The 22051-nt window shown below is 39.9% G+C and overlaps 1 protein-coding gene across 1 annotated transcript in view; it reads left to right on the plus strand.

The window, feature by feature from the left end:
- Positions 1-19827, plus strand: part of LOC139750405 (uncharacterized) — a 53898-nt gene extending 34071 nt beyond the window's left edge. Inside the window, exons 7-11 of the mRNA XM_071665163.1 lie at positions 13321-13439; positions 13747-13878; positions 16776-16979; positions 17158-17376; positions 19472-19827. Coding sequence (XP_071521264.1) covers positions 13321-13439; positions 13747-13878; positions 16776-16979; positions 17158-17376; positions 19472-19702 — 905 coding nt within the window. The 3' untranslated portion in view covers positions 19703-19827. The remainder of the gene's footprint in view (positions 1-13320; positions 13440-13746; positions 13879-16775; positions 16980-17157; positions 17377-19471) is intronic.
- Positions 19828-22051: the final 2224 nt, after the last annotated feature.

A 22051-nucleotide genomic window follows, 5' to 3' on the forward strand; every position in this document is an offset into this window, starting at 1 on the left:
TTCTCTTGACCTCCTGTCTCTTTCTTTTATACTTCTCCCACTCAATTGCATTTTTTCCCTGCAAAAATCGTCCAAATGCCTCTCTCTTCTCTTTCACTAATACTCTTACTTCTTCATCCCACCACTCACTACCCTTTCTAAACAGCCCACCTCCCACTCTTCTCATGCCACAAGCATCTTTTGCGCAATCCATCACTGATTCCCTAAATACATCCCATTCCTCCCCCACTCCCCTTACTTCCATTGTTCTCACCTTTTTCCATTCTGTACACAGTCTCTCCTGGTACTTCCCCACACAGGTCTCCTTCCCAAGCTCACTTACTCTCACCACCTTCTTCACCCCAACATTCACTCCTCTTTTCTGAAAACCCATACTAATCTTCACCTTAGCCTCCACAAGATAATGATCAGACATCCCTCCAGTTGCACCTCTCAGCACATTAACATCCAAAAGTCTCTCTTTCGCACGCCTGTCAATTAACACGTAATCCAATAACGCTCTCTGGCCATCTCTCCTACTTACATAAGTATACTTATGTATATCTCGCTTTTTAAACCAGGTATTCCCAATCATCAGTCCTTTTTCAGCACATAAATCTACAAGCTCTTCAGCATTTCCATTTACAACACTGAACACCCCATGCATACCAATTATTCCCTCAACTGCCACATTACTCACCTTTGCATTCAAATCACCCATCACTATAACCCGGTCTCGTGCATCAAAACCGCTAACACACTCATTCAGCTGCTCCCAAAACACTTGCCTCTCATGATCTTTCTTCTCATGCCCAGGTGCATATGCACCAATAATCACCCACCTCTCTCCATCAACTTTCAATTTTACCCATATTAATCGAGAATTTACTTTCTTACATTCTATCACATACTCCCACAACTCCTGTTTCAGGAGTATTGCTACTCCTTCCCTTGCTCTTGTCCTCTCACTAACCCCTGACTTCACTCCCCAGACATTTCCAAACCACTCTTCCCCTTTACCCTTGAGCTTCGTTTCACTCAGAGCCAAAACATCCAGGTTCCTTTCCTCAAACATACTACCTATCTCTCCTTTTTTCACATCCGGATTTTCTCCATGGAAACCCACACCCCAACCAAATTGTTAATCTGCCCTACTAAATCAAATTACCTTCCTTTTACTTATGTTTACACTGAACTTCCTTCATTTACACACACTCCCAAACTCAGTCACCAACTTCTGCAGTTTCTCTCTCAGATCTGCCATGTATGGTTTGTCATAAGAAAACAGCTGACTTGTTTCCCAGGTCCCCTTACCCATTTCCTTTGTGTAATCAGCATAGAATGGTAAAGCAGCAGGTGGTTGGGTTATGCAAGGAGGCCACGGTTAACATCACAGTTATGTTCCTGAAAAGGGTGATTGTAATCAAAATGACTAAAGTGACTCCATTTTCCCTGTAGGATCCCATTTGTAAAAGCATATTGTGTTTCTTGGGATATAACTAGGGAATGATTTTTGCATTAATATTCTATAATCAGATGGAATTAACGTTAATGGGATCTAATAATTATTATTTTGAGATAATGTAGTGCAATATCAGGAACACTTACCATATATTGCCAGAAATCTTGCTGCTTTTTAGAAGCAGTGAAAAGTTTTTATCGAGGATGTAAGGCATGTGTACGTGTAGGAAGAGAGGAAAGTGATTGGTTCTCAGTGAATGTAGGTTTGCGGCAGGGGTGTGTGATGTCTCCATGGTTGTTTAATTTGTTTATGGATGGGGTTGTTAGGGAGGTAAATGCAAGAGTTTTGGAAAGAGGTGCAAGTATGAAGTCTGTTTGGGATGAGAGAGCTTGGGAAGTGAGTCAGTTGCTGTTCGCTGATGATACAGCGCTGGTGGCTGATTCATGTGAGAAACTGCAGAAGCTGGTGACTGAGTTTGGTAAAGTGTGTGGAAGAAGAAAGTTAAGAGTAAATGTGAATAAGAGCAAGGTTATTAGGTACAGTAGGGTTGAGGGTCAAGTCAATTGGGAGGTGAGTTTGAATGGAGAAAAACTGGAGGAAGTGAAGTGTTTTAGATATCTGGGAGTGGATCTGGCAGTGGATGGAACCATGGAAGCGGAAGTGGATCATAGGGTGGGGGAGGGGGCGAAAATTCTGGGGGCCTTGAAGAATGTGTGGAAGTCGAGAACATTATCTTGGAAAGCAAAAATGGGTATGTTTGAAGGAATAGTGGTTCCAACAATGTTGTATGGTTGCGAGGCGTGGGCTATGGGTAGAGTTGTGAGCAGGAGGATGGATGTGCTGGAAATGAGATGTTTGAGGACAATGTGTGGTGTGAGGTGGTTTGATCGAGTGAGTAACGTAAGGGTAAGAGAGATGTGTGGAAATAAAAAGAGCGTGGTTGAGAGAGTAGAAGAGGGTGTTTTGAAGTGGTTTGGGCACATGGAGAGAATGAGTGAGGAAAGATTGACCAAGAGGATATATGTGTCGGAGGTGGAGGGAACGAGGAGAAGAGGGAGACCAAATTGGAGGTGGAAAGATGGAGTGAAAAAGATTTTGTGTGATCGGGGCCTGAACATGCAGGAGGGTGAAAGGAGGGCAAGGAATAGAGTGAATTGGAGCGATGTGGTATACCGGGGTTGACGTGCTGTCAGTGGATTGAATCAAGGCATGTGAAGCGTCTGGGGTAAACCATGGAAAGCTGTGTAGGTATGTATATTTGCGTGTGTGGACGTATGTATATACATGTGTATGGGGGGGATTGGGCCATTTCTTTCGTCTGTTTCCTTGCGCTACCTCGCAAACGCGGGAGACAGCGACAAAGTATAATAAAAATAAAAAAAAAGAAGCAAGTTGAGGTGGAGAGGATGAAAATACCTACTGCTTATATGCTGATAGAAGCAGGTTGAGGTGGATAGGATGAAAATAACTGCTGCTTCTTTGATAAGTTTTAAAGCTTATGAAAGTAATTTTGACATCACCACATAATGTTCGTATGGTCAACATGGGTAAACTAAGTGCTTTCCCAATGTCCAGCATCTGAACTCTTCAGAGCATTTAATGTCACCTCAAGTGTAATGCCCATTTACATTTTTCATTCTAGTATAAAGCTCACTTTTGTCTCTTATTGGGTATGTTTGACCCATGATTTGGGAGATTACAGCCAGGATTTATGACTTCTGACATTGTGGCTTCATTATTTACTTGAAAGTGGAACTGGATGATTTAACTGAATTGGTTCCCAGGTTTATAGAGGAAATTGAAGTGAAATTTCATTATATAGAATGACTATGAAGACCACTCCCTGTATGGAGAGAAGATATAAACCTTAAAGATAATATGTATGAAATGTAATTTAAGTTGTAAAAAGATAGAAAATTGAGAAAGATAATGGTGAAAGGATTGGAGATTGGGATTGCATGCTTACATGAGTAACACATGTTGAAGAAATCTGTCTATACAAACTACTTTAGACTAGAAGTTAGAATATTTTTTTTCCTAATTACCCATCCAGACTCATCGACGGAATCATACTGGTCAGCGTCCACATGCATGTGATATTTGCAAAAAATGTTTTACTACTGGTTATGCTCTCAAGTCACATTTACGCACTCATACTGGAGAGAAACCATACCAGTGTCCAGAGGAACAGTGTGGAAAATGTTTCAAAACATCAGGAGACCTGCAGAAGCATGTTCGAACACACACAGGTAAGAAAATAATAGTATGCTACCATACTTACTTAATCCATAGCAATGTTGTCCTAGAAATATGTACCCTGTTCTCTTAAACAAAGAGTCTGTATGAATGATTAGTTTTTACTAAATCCATATTGGTCTTATTTATTGATGATGTTGAACAATTTTAGATTTCTTGATATATTGGATATTTCCTTTAATTTTCGTCCAGTTTTTTCTTCACTGAAGAGTACCAGGAAGATACATGCCAAGGTAGTGTTGTTCAAGTAAGAACCTGTCCCGTAATATGGAAAGTTTATTAACTCAAGCTATAAGTGCTGTTCTATTTATTGGCAAGAATATGCGTTTTGTAAGCCAGCCATTTCCAGGACTAAGATATGAGTGAAGAACTAGAAGTTATGGATGAGTTATGATATTTGGGAGTGAAATTTGATAAGAATGGTAATTAGGAAGCTGAAGTAGAAAACAGAGTCGAGCAAGAGAAAAAATATTGAGATGCATTGAAAAATCTTGGGAAAGTTTAGTGTGTGCAAGAATCTTGCCCAAATGAGTACTGTTACCAATGCTGATGTAAGGATATGAAAAGCAAGTGTTTAAAGGGTAGGAATAGTAAAACATAAGGCCATTAGAGGTGGATGATTTGCATCATTTAGGTGGAATTAGGAGGATGGGTAGAACAAAAGTTCTGTGGTGTAAAGAGAAGGGCACAGTAGAAAGCACTTAAGTAGTAAGAGAGTGATAGATGAATGGTAGAAGTTTAGTCGCAAAAAGATCTGAGTGCCGAGAGTGTTAAGAAGTTAGTGTTATAATAAGAAAGATCATGAGAGGCAAGTGTTTTAGGAGCAGCTGAATGAGTGTGTTAGAGGTTTTGATGCACAAGACTGGGTCATAGTGATGGGTGATTTGAATGCAAAGGTGAGTAATGTGGCAGTTGAGGGAATAATTGGTATGCATGGAGTGTTCAGTGTTGTAAATGGAAATGGTGAAGAGCGTGTAGATTTATGTGCTGAAAAAGGACTGGTGATTGGGAATACCTGGTTTAAAAAGCGAGATATACATAAGTATATGTGTGTAAGCAGGAGAGATGGCCAGAGAGCGTTATTGGGTTACATGTTAATTGATAGGCGCGGGAAAGAGAGACTTTTGGATGTTAATGTGTTGAGAGGTGCAACTGGAGGGATGTCTGATCATTATCTTTTGGAGGTGAAGGTGAAGATTGGTAGGGGTTTTCAGAGAAGAAGAGAGAATGTTGGGGTGAAGAGGGTGGTGAGAATAAGTGAGCTTGGGAAGGAGACTTGTGTGAGGAAGTACCAGGAGAGACTGAATACAGAATGGAAAAAGGTGAGAACAAAGAAGGTAAGGGGAGTGGGGTAGGAATGGGATGTATTTAGGGAAGCAGTGATGGCTTGCACAAAAGATGCTTGTGGCATGACAAGCGTGGGAGGTGGGTTGATTAGAAAGGGTAGTGAGTGGTGGGATGAAGAAGTAAGATTATTAGTGAAAGAGAAGAGAGAGGCATTTGGATGATTTTTGCAGGGAAAAAATGCAAATGAGTGGGAGATGTATAAAAATAAGAGGCAGGAGGTCAAGAGAAAGGGGCAAGAGGTGAAAAAGAGGGCAAACGAGAGTTGCGGTGAGAGAGTATCATTAAATTTTAGGGAGAATAAAAAGATGTGGAAGGTATTAAGAATATATGGTGTGGGAGGCAAGTTGTTAGAAGCAGTGAAAAGTTTTTATCAAGGATGTAAGGTGTGTGTACGTGTAGGAAGAGAGGAAAGTGATTGGTTCTCAGTGAATGTAGGTTTGCGGCAGGGGTGTGTGATGTCTCCATGGTTGTTTAATTTGTTTATGGATGGGGTCGTTAGGGAGGTGAATGCAAGAGTTTTGGAAAGAGGGGCAAGTATGCAGTCTGTTGGGGATGAGAGAGCTTGGGAAGTGAGTCAGTTGTTGTTCGCTGATGATACAGCACTGGTGGCTGATTCATGTGAGAAACTGCAGAAGCTGGTGACTGAGTTTGGTAAAGTGTGTGAAAGAAGAAAGTTAAGAGTAAATGTGAATAAGAGCAAGGTTATTAGGTACAGTAGGGTTGAGGGTCAAGTCAATTGGGAGGTAAGTTTGAATGGAGAAAAACTGGAGGAAGTGAAGTGTTTTAGATATCTGGGAGTGGATCTGGCAGCGGATGGAACCATGGAAGCTGAAGTGAATCATAGGGTGGGGGAGGGAGCCTTGAAGAATGTTTGGAAGTCGAGAACATTGTCTCGGAAAGCAAAAATGGGTATGTTTGAAGGAATAGTGGTTCCAACAATGTTGTATGGTTGCGAGGCGTGGGCTATGGATAGAGTTGTGCAGAGGAGGGTGGATGTGCTGGAAATGAGATGTTTGAGGACAATATGTGGTGTGAGGTGGTTTGATCGAGTAAGTAATGTAAGGGTAAGAGAGATGTATGGAAATAAAAAGAGTGTGGTTGAGAGACAAAGCAAAAATAAATAAATATATAATAGAAAAAAGCTAAGACATGGAATTCCTTGCTTGAAATAGCTTCCTTCCCTAATGTACAAATTTATAATGTCACAAACATATGCAAACTTACTTGGGTTTGGAGTGTAGTTTACCTGGCTTACTTTGATGCTGGGATGCAATTGATATGTGATATATTAAGTCCCTGAAACTGATGAGGGCTTTTTTTAAATTGAATTTTTATCAAACTTGATAAGCTTAATGGCATTAACTCTCTTCATCTTGTCTCTGAAGTTAGAGCTGTTTTACATAAATTTATCTGTATTCTTACGTGTGCTTTGAGCTCAGTTTGATTTGTAGTTTTTCTAAGCTATGTTTGATTTTATCAATTTAAAATGAAATTATCTCTTTGAATAGACAATGGTTACACCCAGGAGTAGTATTTTTTATTCCAGTATTAGTGAGTAATGGATATTTTAATGAAATTTTTTAAACTACTGCATTTGAATGAGGTTTGGGTGGCTGGAGCACTATGTCACTGTCTCAGCTAGTTTTTATAAACTTGAAATTCACAAATAGGTGATCACATACATGCATATAAATTTGCATGGGTTGGGATTCCAAGGTTTACATAACTGCTTGTACTACTTGCTGCTCTTGGAGTGACAGACAGAATCTCATAATATCCTAGAATAGTTTGAGGAGGGCTTAGCTCAAAAAGATTCGGTAAATGCTCTTGTGTGGTGGATTTTGATTAGGCTATGTGAAGTTACTCATACTATCAATCCTGACCTCACTTTTGAAGATGAAGCAGGCACACACAATTGTCCACCTCCCTACAGTTGTCCACAACTCACTTTCTGATTCTAGTGAGATCATTAATTTGATTTATTTCTCAAGAAGAAAGCTGATCAGTACATCTATACGTACGCCTTTGGGTTCACCCTGAACTAGAAGGTTTGACTGAGTTATATCTTTTGTTAATGTTAAATTTTATTGAGATTTTGCTTAATTTTTTTGGACGAGTTGTATGTAGCTGGGGCATTATGCCATTGACATAGCTTTACTTTTTGTTTGTTGGTAGCAAAGGGTTATGACATTTGTTTACTTTGGTTTGATCAAGTACCTGTAGTCCTAAGGCCTAATTCCTGTGTTACCTTTTCCAGTATACTGTTTGACAGAGCAGAGTTTCTCCTCATTTATATTGTTGAAATAATACATTTAAGATAATTTAATTATTATAATGACAGTGCATTGGAAAATAAAGTAGAAACATTCATTTAGTAGTAAGGGTTCTGAGCAAAAGATGAACAGACGAACATAAAACTTGAGAGAACATTAATATGTTTAGAATTACATTGGATATATACTGGGGATACGGGAGAAAGAATACTTCCCACGTATTCCCTGCGTGTCGTAGAAGGCGACTAAAAGGGAAGGGAGCGGGGGGCTGGAAATCCTCCCCTCTGTTTTTTTAATTTTCCAAAAGAAGGAACAGAGAAGGGGGCCAGGTGAGGATATTCCCTCAAAGGTCCAGTCCTCTGTTCTTAACGCTACCTTGCTAATGCAGGAAATGGCGAATAGTATGAATAAAAAATATAAGATTATGATAGATTCATGGCAGATTACTAAACAACATTAATCTGCATTGCAGGAGAGCGTCCATTTAAATGTGGTGTATGTGAAAAATCATTTACGACATCAAATATAAGGAAAGTGCATATGAGAGTACACACAGGTAAGTTTGTCAGAATTTTTTTTACCCAGCAATGTATATCAGTGTAGGTATCTTGAGTAATGTTACAATAGCTTTGTAACCTTTGATGACTATCATGTTTATGTAGAGGAAATGATAATTAAAGTAAAAGATAAAGTAAGTCATAAAGAGATTCAGCTGAAAGTACCCTTTAAGTTGTAAGGATTACACAAGTATGTTCATTGAGTCAAGAAGTGGAATTACAGAACCATCAAAGGAAAGATGAGAGTTGTGAGGAGTTTTTGATAGAGAGAGTTTCTGTGTTGTATGCCAATCAACTAGTACATAATCTAGAATGCCTGCTTACCATCTCTTGTACTCGCTCTCACATTTTTATGTATGTCTTTAAACCGGATAATCTCAGTCACCTATCCTTTTCAGCACACAGCTCCACAAGCAGATCAGTGTTTTCATTCACACCATTGGTCACCCCATTCCCCCCACTTGCCACATTAACCACTCTTTCATTTAAATCATCCTTCATGAATACTCAGTGCCTCACATTGAAATTGCTGACATACTTAGTCAACTCCTCCCAAAATACTTGACTCTCTTTGTTGCTCCTCATGTCTCCAGCTGCATAAGCACTGATAATATGCACTTTTCACAAACCACTTCATTCTTACCCTTATTAGTATATGGCTTACTTCCCTGCACTCTTTCACATATTTCCCACAATTCCTCACTTGGCAGAAGTGCTACCCCTTCCTTATCTCTTGCCTTGACTCTAACTCCTGACTTACCCTTAAGACATTTCCAGACCATTCTTCCTCTTTTCTTTTAAGCTTTGTTTCACTCACTGTCAAAACATCCAGGTTCCTCTCCTTAAACATACTACATATCTCGCCCTTCTCATCTTGGTTACATTCACACACGTTAAGACACTCTTGCCTTTGCCTTCAAGGAGGATGAGCACTCCTTGCTTGGCTCCCTTTCTTTCAAACTTATAGAAACTGAAATGCAAGAAGGAGAGGGTTTCCAGTCCTTTGGTCTCACCCCATTTGATTGCTTTTTGTAACATGCAGAGAATTTTTTTTTTTTTTTTTTTATACTTTGTCGCCGTCTCCCGCGCCTGCGAGGTAGCGCAAGGAAACAGACGAAAGAAATGGCCCAACCCCCCCCCCATACACATGTATATACATACGTCCACACACGCAAATATACATACCTACACAGCTTTCCATGGTTTACCCCAGACGCTTCACATGCCTTGATTCAATCCACTGACAGCACGTCAACCCCGGTATACCACATCGCTCCAATTCACTCTATTCCTTGCCCTCCTTTCACCCTCCTGCATGTCCAGGCCCCGATCACACAAAATCTTTTTCACTCCATCTTTCCACCTCCAATTTGGTCTCCCTCTTCTCCTTGCTCCCTCCACCTCCGACACATATATCCTCTTGGTCAATCTTTCCTCACTCATCCTCTCCATGTGCCCAAACCACTTCAAAACACCCTCTTCTGCTCTCTCAACCACGCTCTTTTTATTTCCACACATCTCTCTTACCCTTACGTCACTCACTCGATCAAACCACCTCACACCACACATTGTCCTCAAACATCTCATTTCCAGCACATCCATCCTCCTGCGCACAACTGTATCCATAGCCCACGCCTCGCAACCATACAACATTGTTGGAACCACTATTCCTTCAAACATACCCATTTTTGCTTTCCGAGATAATGTTCTCGACTTCCACACATTCTTCAAGGCCCCCAGAATTTTCGCCCCCTCCCCCACCCTGTGATCCACTTCCGCTTCCATGGTTCCATCCGCTGCCAGATCCACTCCCAGATATCTAAAACACTTCACTTCCTCCAGTTTTTCTCCATTCAAACTCACCTCCCAATTGACTTGACCCTCAACCCTACTGTACCTAATAACCTTGCTCTTATTCACATTTACTCTTAACTTTCTTCTTCCACACACTTTACCAAACTCAGTCACCAGCTTCTGCAGTTTCTCACATGAATCAGCCACCAGCGCTGTATCGTCAGCGAACAACAACTGACTCACTTCCCAAGCTCTCTCATCCCCAACAGACTTCATACTTGCACCTCTTTCCAAAACTCTTGCATTTACCTCCCTAACAACCCCATCCATAAACAAATTAAACAACCATGGAGACATCACACACCCCTGCCGCAAACCTACATTCACTGAGAACCAATCACTTTCCTCCCTTCCTACACGTACACATGCCTTACATCCTCGATAAAAACTTTTCACTGCTTCTAACAACTTTCCTCCCACACCATATATTCTTAATACCTTCCACAGAGCATCTCTATCAACTCTATCATATGCCTTCTCCAGATCCATAAATGCTACATACAAATCCATTTGCTTTTCTAAGTATTTCTCACATACATTCTTCAAAGCAAACACCTGATCCACACATCCTCTACCACTTCTGAAACCACACTGCTCTTCCCCAATCTGATGCTCTGTACATGCCTTCACCCTCTCAATCAATACCCTCCCATATAATTTACCAGGAATACTCAACAAACTTATACCTCTGTAATTTGAGCACTCACTCTTATCCCCTTTGCCTTTGTACAATGGCACTATGCACGCATTCCGCCAATCCTCAGGCACCTCACCATGAGTCATACATACATTAAATAACCTTACCAACCAGTCAACAATACAGTCACCCCCTTTTTTAATAAATTCCACTGCAATACCATCCAAACCTGCTGCCTTGCCGGCAATGGGAATTATTTTTTCTCCCTTATCCCTAGGGATAAGTGTCTCATGAAAAATCTTATAAGTGTCTAATTTGATTTTCATAAGGTTGGCAACCAATAGAAGCCCTCATAACTTATGTTAAAGGCATGTTTGTGTTGAGTTAGCTACATTATTGTGTTTCAAGAATTCTTTGTGATGAGGTTCTTACAAAGGTGCATGAATGAAAGTCTATAGGACATAAAGAATGTATGACAGGTGATAGGTTGTTGAAGATTACAGGCCTGTTATTGCACCTGAGGGTGCAAACAGGAGGTACAGAAAGTGGAAGAGATGGATAGGTGCATTGATAGAATCGTATAGGTTTAGATATATTTCAGATAAGGATACCAGAGGAATTATCTGAGATGGAATGCACTAGAATTGGAAGCATTTTGTTTCTGTAGGTGATATGAGTGATGTTGATCATTCTTGATAAATCAACATATTGTGCAAAATTAGAAAGTAAGAAGCAGCTGGATAAGTTTAGAAATGTGAAAATTAATGTTTCACATAGATGTAGTGGATATATGTTGAGGATGTGTGCAAGTGATTTGAGAAGCTGTATGTACAGTACCTATTCCACCTAGTGGTACTTGGTGTGTGTTTATTCATGGAAAAATCAAGTTGATACTGACACATCTGATTATAATGGTCAGTTGCAAATACCAAACCTCCTGTCTCCTACTGATATTGTGATCCTTTGGCATCTGTTGTTAATTTGATGCACCTTGGAAGACGGGAAGATTTCAGTGTCATTGAAAAATTAATGTGATTAAAAGATATAAGAGGTATAAGTTTGTTGAGTATTCCTGGTAAATTATATGGGAGGGTATTGATTGAGAGGGTGAAGGCATGTACAGAGCATCAGATTGGGGAAGAGCAGTGTGGTTTCAGAAGTGGTAGAGGATGTGTGGATCAGGTGTTTGCTTTGAAGAATGTATGTGAGAAATACTTAGAAAAGCAAATGGATTTGTATGTAGCATTTATGGATCTGGAGAAGGCATATGATAGAGTTGATAGAGATGCTCTGTGGAAGGTATTAAGAATATATGGTGTGGGAGGAAAGTTGTTAGAAGCAGTGAAAAGTTTTTATCGAGGATGTAAGGCATGTGTACGTGTAGGAAGGGAGGAAAGTGATTGGTTCTCAGTGAATGTAGGTTTGCGGCAGGGGTGTGTGATGTCTCCATGGTTGTTTAATTTGTTTATGGATGGGGTTGTTAGGGAGGTAAATGCAAGAGTTTTGGAAAGAGGGGCAAGTATGAAGTCTGTTGGGGATGAGAGAGCTTGGGAAGTGAGTCAGTTGTTGTTCGCTGATGACACAGCGCTGGTGGCTGATTCATGTGAGAAACTGCAGAAGCTGGTGACTGAGTTTGATAAAGTGTGTGGAAGAAGAAAGTTAAGAGTAAATGTGAATAAGAGCAAGGTTATTAGGTACAGTAGGGTTGAGGGTCAAGTCAATTGGGAGGTGAGTTTGAATGGAGAAAAACTGGAGGAAGTGAAGTGTTTTAGATATCTGGGAGTGGATCTGGCAGCGGATGGAACCATGGAAGCGGAAGTGGATCACAGGGTGGGGGAGGGGGCGAAAATTCTGGGGGCCTTGAAGAATGTGTGGAAGTCGAGAACATTATCTCGGAAAGCAAAAATGGGTATGTTTGAAGGAATAGTGGTTCCAACAATGTTGTATGGTTGCGAGGCGTGGGCTATGGATAGAGTTGTGCGCAGTTGTGCTGGAAATGAGATGTTTGAGGACAATGTGTGGTGTGAGGTGGTTTGATCGAGTGAGTAACGTAAGGGTAAGAGAGATGTGTGGAAATAAAAAGAGCGTGGTTGAGAGAGCAGAAGAGGGTGTTTTGAAGTGGTTTGGGCACATGGAGAGGATGAGTGAGGAAAGATTGACCAAGAGGATATATGTGTCGGAGGTGGAGGGAACAAGGAGAAGAGGGAGACCAAATTGGAGGTGGAAAGATGGAGTGAAAAAGATTTTGTGTGATCGGGGCCTGAACATGCAGGAGGGTGAAAGGAGGGCAAGGAATAGAGTGAATTGGAGCGATGTGGTATACCGGGGTATACGTGCTGTCAGTGGATTGAATCAAGGCATGTGAAGCGTCTGGGGTAAACCATGGAAAGCTGTGTAGGTATGTATATTTGCATGTGTGGACGTATGTATATACATGTGTATGGGGGGGGGTTGGGCCATTTCTTTCGTCTGTTTCCTTGCGCTACCTCGCAAACGCGGGAGACAGCGACAAAGTATAAAAAAAAAAGATATTTTTAAGTGTTATCATATCAGAGCCATTTGTAGTTCTTACGTAGAGTGTTAAAATGTGACATGGTCTTCATAAGCTGTAGTAGGATAGCATAGTAAGACAGATTTTGGAGAACTTACTCTGAACCAAAGAAACATGTTAGATGAGCTCTTAGATGTGCTTTTTGTCTCTGTCACCAGTGCTGGAAGAGATCTTAAATGTGTTGTGTTGAGCACTGTCACCACTATTACTCCTGACTTTTACTATTATATTGTTTATTGCTTTTCTTTGATTATCATTGCATACATTAAGCTTTTATGTCATTTCTTGAATGCTTGCTGAACATTTTTCTTGTTTATGAAATAAATGCATAGGAATTGATTGTTTTGCAAAATACTTATAAAGCTTTGATATTGACATGTGAAACAAACTTATTTTTTGTACAGGTGAGAAGCCCTATGAATGTCGTTATGAGGGTTGTGAAAGGAAATTTTCCTCTGCCACAAATTATAGGAATCATTGCAGAATTCACACTGGGGAGAAGCCCTATGTATGTTCTGTTGAGGTTGGTATCATAGACTTTTATTACTTTGTATCTTTGGAACTTGTAGGCATAGCACTAAAATGACGTTGTTTGTCTACTTCTTTGTTGGTCTTTCAGTCAGTCCACCAGTCCTTGAGCATTTGTTTTCAGATGTGTGTGCACTAGTATGAAGAAAGTGGTCAGATTTGGTTTTGAAGGTAAAGAGCATTATAAGTAGTTAATAGTACTCTTGCTTTACTGCGTTTAATCTATCGTGCCATAGCCAGAAATATTCAGTGATGACTTTATGTGTCAGCTGATAAATGATTTATTGAATTTTTTTTCTCAGAATTGCGGCAAAAGGTTCACTGAATACTCTTCATTATACAAGCATCACATGGTCCATAACCAACAGAAGAGGTACTATTGCTCTCACTGTGGACGGTTTTATAGACAACTTTCCACACTAGCAGTTCATAAGGTAAGATGGAGCAGTGAGTTGTTATGTGTACTCTCGAAAACAAAAGTAACATGACATTTTGAAAATGACTTGAGAGAGAGCTGAAATATGATGAAGTTTGAAACACTAAGTATAGGATTTTATTTTGGTGGCAGTGCTTTTCTTTATGCAAGCATCACATGGTCCATATCCATTATAAGTCCTGTACCATTTTTCTCTTCTTTGAAGGTTATATAGAAAACTTTCCACCCTAGCTATTCACTAATTGAGATGGAGAAATCGATTTCATTTATATACAGTCATCAGTAAAAGTAGTGTGACAGCTTAAGATTGAATATAGATGACAGAAAGAAGAAGCAGTATTAAGTCTTAAGCATGTGTCATTATTGTGGTGAAAGCACTGGTGTAGGTGAGTCGTTGAAATAATATTTTCATAATTTCTAGAGATGAGAAAGATTGTAATTATAGTATTCTTGAATTCCAAAAGTGGATACACTTTGGAGATCTTCATGTTATTTCTAGGTACTGGGGAAAAAGAATAATATCTATGTTTCTCCTGTGTGATGTAGAAAGTAATTAAGAGAGGCAAGATAGCAGGGGCTGGAAATCCTTCTTTCAAAGTAGGAATATAGGGAGGAGGAGGAGGTAAGTGAGGGTTTTCCATGAAGGTTAAAGTTGGTGTGTTTAGTCATAGCTGTAACCAGGGTAAACGAAAGGGTGACATAGGGGATGTGTTTGTTTGGAGAACTTGGATGGTCTTTCCAAACAAAACAGTTGAAGAGGGAGGGTAAGAGAAGTTTAGGAATACTCAAGAGTTACAGCCTGGTTTTGATGAGGAGACAAGAAAAACAAGAAGTGGAAGCTTCTTTGATGCAGAATTTCGTTCCAGCTTGATATGAGTTAGAATGAGAGGTGGGTGGTAGTTTTTATTTTTGCATTAAGATGTAAGAAGAATGTATTTTTGAAGGAACTGAAGGATTTTGTTGTAGCAGGACTGGTATTAGTGATGGAGGATTCAGTGGAAGAATGTGATTTGGCATTTGACACTATGATTGACGAGCATGGGGTCCCTGGTTTAAACAGTTATAGGGAAGAGCTTTAAGAGGAGTGTGCTGAAAGAGGAATGGTGATTATGAATGTGTGGTTTAAGAAAATTGAGTACCAAAATAGAGTTGGTAAGTGGGTTTGAAGGTCTGTAGGTGTTAATGAGTGATGTGCAGTGGAGAGGCTGCTGAATGCAAATATGCTGAGAAGTGTATTAAGTGGACTTTGTGGTTATTTCTTGTTGTAGACAAGAGTACTAGTGATAGTTTTAAGTGGCCAGTGTACAGAAATACCAGTAGAAATTTAGAAAAAAAATGGCTTAGAGTGAGAGTAAGTGAAACTGTGAGAGTGGAATAGGAGTGGAACATAATTAGGGAAGATAGGGGAGAAAGAATACCTCCCACACATTCCCCGGGTGTTGTAGAAGGTGGCTAAAGGGGATGGGAGTAGGTGATGCTAGACACCCCCCTCCCCTCCTTGTATTTTAACTTTCTAAAAGGGGAAACAGAAGGAGTCATGTGGGGAATGCTCATCCTCCTTGAAGGCTCAGATTGGGATGTCTAAATGTGTGTGGATGTGACCAAGATGAGAAAAAAGGAGTGATAGGTAGTATGTGTGAGGAAAGGAACCTGGATGTTTTGGCTCTTAGTGAAATGAAGCTCAAGGGTAAAGGGGAAGAGTGGTTTGGGAATGTCTTAGGAGTAAAGTCAGGGGTTGGTGAGAGGACAAGAGCAAAGAAAAGTAGCACTACTTGTGAAGCAGGAGTTGTTGGAGCATGCAATAGTGTAAGAAAATAAACTCTAGATTGATATGGGTAAAACTGAAAGTGGATGGAGAGAGATGGGTGATTATTGGTGCCTATGCACTTGGTCATGAGAAGAAACATCATGAGTGGCAGTTGTTTTGGGAACAGCTGAGTGAGTGTGTTAGCAGCTTTGATGCACGAGGCCAGGTTATAGTGATAAGTGATTTGAATGCAAAGGTAAGTAATGTGGCAGTTGAGGGTATAATTGTTGTACATGGGATGTTCAGTGTTGTGAATGGAAATGGTGAAGAGCTTGTAGATTTGTGTGCTGAAAAAGGACTGGTAATTGGGAATACCTGGTTTAAGAAGAGAGATATACATAAGTTTACGTATGTAAATAGGAGAGATGGCCAGAGAGCGTTGTTGGATTATGTGTTAATTGATAGGCGCATGAAAGAGAGAACTTTTTGGATGTTAATGTGCTGAGAGAGGCAACTGGAGGGCTGTCTGATCATTATCCTATGGAGGCAAAGGTGAAGATTTTTAGAGGTTTTCAGAAAAGAAGAGAGAATGTTGGGGTGAAGAGAGTGGTGGGAGTAAGTGAGCTTGGAAAGGAGACGTGTGTGAGGAAGTACCAGGAGGGATTGAGTGCAGAATGGAAAAAGGTGAGAGCAAATGATGTAAGGGGAGTGGGGAAGGAATGAATGTGGGTCTTGCCTGTGACCAACCTATCTTCTGCCAAATGTTTTGCATGACCAGACCATTCTTAAAGACTATAATCCATGCATTTTTTTGGTGTTGTTTTCATGCCACATAATCTTCTAGGAAGGGTAGATAAAATGGAGCATTAATAAATGCTTCATTTTATCTACCCTTCCTAGTATGCTTTACAGTATATCCATTTCTGGTTCTCTTATTGTTTACTTAAATTGACATACAAACAATTGGGTTTGCATCAGTGTTGGGACAAGTATTCCCTTGTGTAAGTTTCTTGCACACCACGTGCCTTGAAATTTTCCTCTTCACAAGAACTTTTTTGTGCTCATCCAGTATTTCTCACATTTATGAGTATTCTTTCAATTTTTTATTGAGCTTTTTTTCATACATGCATAATATATTTCTCTAACAGCGTACTGTTCATAACATCATTGAGAATGTTGACGGGCCTATTTTGTGGATGGGCCCAGAATTAGACATGGACCTTTTAACAGAGGATCAAGATGGAGGTGATGTAAATTCTCAGGAGGGGACCACAGTTGTTCCAGCCCCAAGTACATCAAGTACAAGAACGGTGCATATTTCTCCTGGAATGGTTGTCAAAAAGGAAGAGCCGGTTAGAGCCATAGCATTTCTTGTGCACAAGCTGGATATATGAAAAGGTTTCATATTGCAAAGTGTTTTTTATTCATTTCTAGTTAAAATCACCTTTATTTTGTCTTAGATTAAGTGAGTGCAGAAAATTTTGTATGCTTGTTGATTATAAAGTTTACAGAGTGTTGCCTTGTGCACAGATTATTCCGGGAACTATACTGAATACCCAGCTAACCATAGAAGAGGAGTGTATTCAGATGCCAAGTGTAGAAGTAAGCAACCTTATAACAGGAGACCCACCAATTGACAACCTAATACAGGATGAACGAGGGTCAACCTTAACTAACATAGAGCTAGAAAGTAGTGGAAGTGGATCTATCTTTGTATTCACTGACCCATCACAGCTTGCAGCACTTCAGGTGAGTGTGCATTAGATCTTCTAGAAAGTGGAAGAAGACTTTTTAGGATGTCTGTGTATGTTTTTTCCTTCTTGCAATGCATTGTGGAAAGTAATTGTTTATTTCAAGCAGGATTCAAGTAGAATAGATCCAAGCTCATTGTATTCACAGTTAGTTTGGGATGTAGAAAGCCTTCAGTCAGAGATTTGACATGAGCATTGTTGTCAGAAACTGTCAGCCCTGTAGCTTCTTCATTTTACATTTACTCACGATAACCTTCAGTTGCCTACACTTACATGCATCATAAAACATACGTTCTGCAACGTTCTGCAGCCCCTCCTCACTCTCATCGAACATCACAGTGTCATCCTCAAACAGGTTGTCACTAGCCTCCATACCTCAGCACTACACTCCATCTCTCCACTCCTTATCCTTATTTTTGCTTTCTATCTATCTATATCTCTTATGTCTATTCCAGTTGGAACTCCTCCAGAGGGTTGGCCATGGCATCAGTCTCCATAACTAAAGAACTCCAGTGCTGCTTCTTAACCTTTAGTGCCTCACCCTTAACAGGCCGCTAGCATAGGGCAAGTCTAGTGCAGTGTTTGCAGAGGCTTCTAATGTTCCTAATGACTACTACTGTCTAATGCACCTACCTACTTTTACTTAATAATCCTGCTTAGATGTTCCTACCTACTGCCCCTACCATTTAGCCAAAAAGCAGGGCTAGTGCATAGTGCTTACCACAGGAAAATCTAGTTATACAGAATGAGCTGCTTAAGTCAGGTGTTGTCAGATGTTACATATGACAAGGAGAAATTGCATGTTTTGGACAGAATGCCTGCACTCCACATGTTAGTGAGGCAGTCTCTCATCACTCCTTCCATATACATATATGTTAAAAAGCCATGGTGACAATACACAGCCCTGTTTCACACCCACATATATACCAAAACCTTTGCTCAGTTCTCCATCCTCTCTTACATATGTATTTGCTCCTTTATAGTATGCTTTCTCACCATCTAAGAATTTTCTCCCCTACCTTGTATATCTTAAACTCATCCCTTAAATCATTCCACTCAGCTCCTTTGTGCATTTTCTCAATATCTATAAAAGCTACGTAAGCTTTTTACCTTGTGCTAGATACTTCTCTACAGTCATTCTCACCACAGAAATATGATCCACCCTTCCACCCCCTTTCCTGAAACCCACTTGCTGCTTTATTATTCTGCATTTAGTCACCTCCATCACTCTTGTATACACGTTTCTTGGCCTACTTAACAGATTCATCTGTCTATATGTTTATCTGTATCTCTGATGCTTGTTCTCTCTGGGAACTCTCATCAAGGGGGTGGTCGTGGCAAAAGAGTCTCCAGTTATCCCTCTCCCTACATGCTTCCCTCATATACACCATACCACACATTCTTCTTCCATTTCTCTCCCTCCTGTAGTCCACTCTCTTTCCCCATGTCACAGGTGGTCGTCCTCTTACACCAACCCCTTTATTTGTCCTATCATACACTGTCCCAGTAAACTCACCTTCTTGCATTCTTTCCGCTTGCCCAAGCTACCTTGAAGTATTTCATTCACCTACTTTACCACATCTCAATTCATTCCTTTCCATTCTCTGCTGTACCACATCTCTCATACACCCCCTCATTACTTTCTTCATTCCATTTAGTCATACCACATGCTTCTTTCAAATGACTCATTTCCTCAGCCTGGATTCTTGACTTCTGTGACTTATCTTATTTCCTTGTTTTGGCTTTTGGTCGGGGCTAGGAGGGCTATGCTGTCCTTTAATCCTTACTTCACTACCATACTCACAATGCAACCTTTCAGTAAGGGACCCAGTGACTCTTCTACCCTGTACTGCTCTCTTCTTTATCTCTTCTTCCTTATCACCATTCTTACCTGGGATATATCCCAGACACTTGAATTATCTCATCTCTTCAGCCTTTCTCCCCCACATATATATAAACACTGGTAAGTTTCAGAGAATATGGAGGAAAGTTGTGCATTGCAAGCATGGGGTGTGTAGGCATTGCACATCAGATTTTTGTGTTCTTGTTTTTCCCAACAAGCTTTAAAATATGGTCTTTCATTTTTTCTGCAGCAGTTGGCAGTGGCAGGAAGAGCTGCTGGAGGAAGTGGAGACCAGAGTGTTGGGGATACTGTAGAAGTTATCAGGTTAGATGATTTTACATCAGTAGCCGAGTCCACTATCACTGAAGATTTGACTGACAGTGTGAGTATAAAACAAAGTAATTGTGAAAGTAAAGGAAAGATAATTGTAATAAAAGAAGTAGATCCTAAAGACAGGAAATTTTCTACCACTGAAAATTAGGGAAAGAAATGCTTTGGTTATCAGAAGTGATATGCTTGGTGCCTAAGAAGAATCTTGATATGACAACACATTTTAAAAGTTTATCGCATATATGTTTCATGTGTATTTTGCTTTTCCTAAAATACCTTAGAAATCTTTGCAGCCATGAAAACCACTATATCAGATCTTAGTAATAGACATGAAAATTTTCTTGCTTCACTTGCCCTTGCCTTCATGAAAATTCTGAGAGACTGATCCTATCACCCCTCCACGTCAGGATCAGAATGATGACAAGTGGATGACGGAATGAGAAATTAAGTATAGGCCTCAGTGATCATCATAGTTTTACTATGAGAATATTAAGGACAAAGCTTAACGGAGCTAAGATTATTTCTGTACATAACAATATTTGATATTGGATGAAAAATGATAACATCGTTAGAAAGGGAGAAAAATTATGAACTACATTTGTGCTCTCTTTTATTGAAGAGGGCAATTGTTGAAAAACTCTGCTCCACATATTGTCTCACAAGCTGATTAAAAACTAGGGCACATGTATGTCTGTGAACATGAAAATTATGAGCAACAGTAAGATAAAGCTAGCTTATATTGACTGTGGGGAGCCTTGGTCAGAGAAATAAGCTGTGACAAGAAATAGGTTGCTTGGAGTGTGAGTTTTAATGGAGAGAAACTGGAGAAAGTGGGATGTTTTAGATACGTGGGAATGGATGCTACAGTGGATTGAACTGTAGGAGCTGAAATAAGCCACAGGGTGGGTGAGGGTGCTAAGCTTAATCCTGTGTGCATTGATGGAGGATGAAGATAGGTTTATTTAAAGTTGGAGTAGTCCTAACAATTTTGTATAGATGTGTGGTATGAGTTTTGTATAGGAGAGTGTGTATGAGAGAGCTGAAGGAGATTTGCTGAAATGGTGTGGACATCTAGAGGGATGGGTGAGGAGAGGCTGACTAAGAGGATACACACGTTGGAAGTGAAGGGAATGAGAAGGGGGAAACCAAAGAGGAGATGGAATGAAAAATGGTTTGGGTGATCAGGACCTGAAAATATGCAGGAGGGTGTGTGGCATGCTTGGGATAGAGCAAACAGAATGTGTTATACAAAGGAAACATGATGTTGGTGGACTGAATCAGGGTATGTGAAGTGGTCAGAGAAACTACAGAAAGGACTTTGGGGTATGGCTTTGTAAAGAGGGGCTCTGGTTGTGGTGCATTATACACAACAGATAGAGAGGATGTGAGCAAATGAAGTCATTCTTCATCTGTACTTGGCTCTACCTCACTAATGTGGGAAACAGCAAACAAGGTATGAAAATGAATAATAGGATGGAAAAATAGATTAACTTTCTGCAAAGTAAAGTAGTTGATCACATATCATTCCTGATACATGTGGTTAGACAAACATTCTTAGTAAACTTGGGAAAGTGATGATGCTTGGAAAAATAATGGAAAAAATTGGCTTCGACTTAGAAAAAAGGATCTTCACTGTGTTAGCCAATAGCTTGTCTCATATGAGACCTATCGCAATAGGATGAAAGTTACTTGTATTCTCAGATTTGATTTGATTTTTTTTTTTTTTTTGTTAATCAGGGTCTCTTCAGGTAATAGCATTGGCATACTGTTTCTAGAATGGAGTTAGCTGGAAGCCCATTTATACAGCCCATTTAAACGTTACATACTTAGTCCTCCTGTTCAATGGCCATGAGAACTTTTGACATCACTTGGCATATGTCATATTTCATTGTCATCTGATCTTTAACTTTTCACATTTCAGTCACTCTAGAACTGTTGGGTTGATTTAAGCCAAACTTGGGAGGACTTGTCTGTGTGGCCATGACCCTGATCACAGTTCATATGGCCTGTTACTAATAGAGTCAGGCTTGTGAGCCTTGAGTTGTCATCTCTTGTTGGTTGTGGTAGCCTTGTTTCATATTTTTAGTGTCTTGGTTAGTGCTTCTCATCTTTTCATATTTTATATACAAAATATTGATTCATCAACTACCTTGCTAAGTCTAATAGGTTTTACAGTGCTATTTTGGGATGAGTAGGAAGGGCATAGATTGTCGTCTTTGTGGAAGTCCCACATACTTAGTTAGCATGCTTTAATTTTTTAATTTTGGTTTAGTATTCTGATAATTCAATATTTGCTGTTTATGATATTCTTAACTGCCATGCTGTGATTTTTTAACAGAAAACACAAGTGCAAGGCATCTTGTCTGTATGTATCTTTAGGGTTGATGAATAATATTATAACTTCAAAGCCTTCAGAATTCTTTTTGAAGGCCACCCTCATAAGAGAACTAAATGAGCTTAAACAGTCATTTGAGAGATTTCTTTGACCTTTAGCAAGCAA

Source organism: Panulirus ornatus, chromosome 9, assembly GCF_036320965.1.
Source record: "Panulirus ornatus isolate Po-2019 chromosome 9, ASM3632096v1, whole genome shotgun sequence".
In the NCBI taxonomy this organism is placed as follows: domain Eukaryota; kingdom Metazoa; phylum Arthropoda; class Malacostraca; order Decapoda; family Palinuridae; genus Panulirus; species Panulirus ornatus.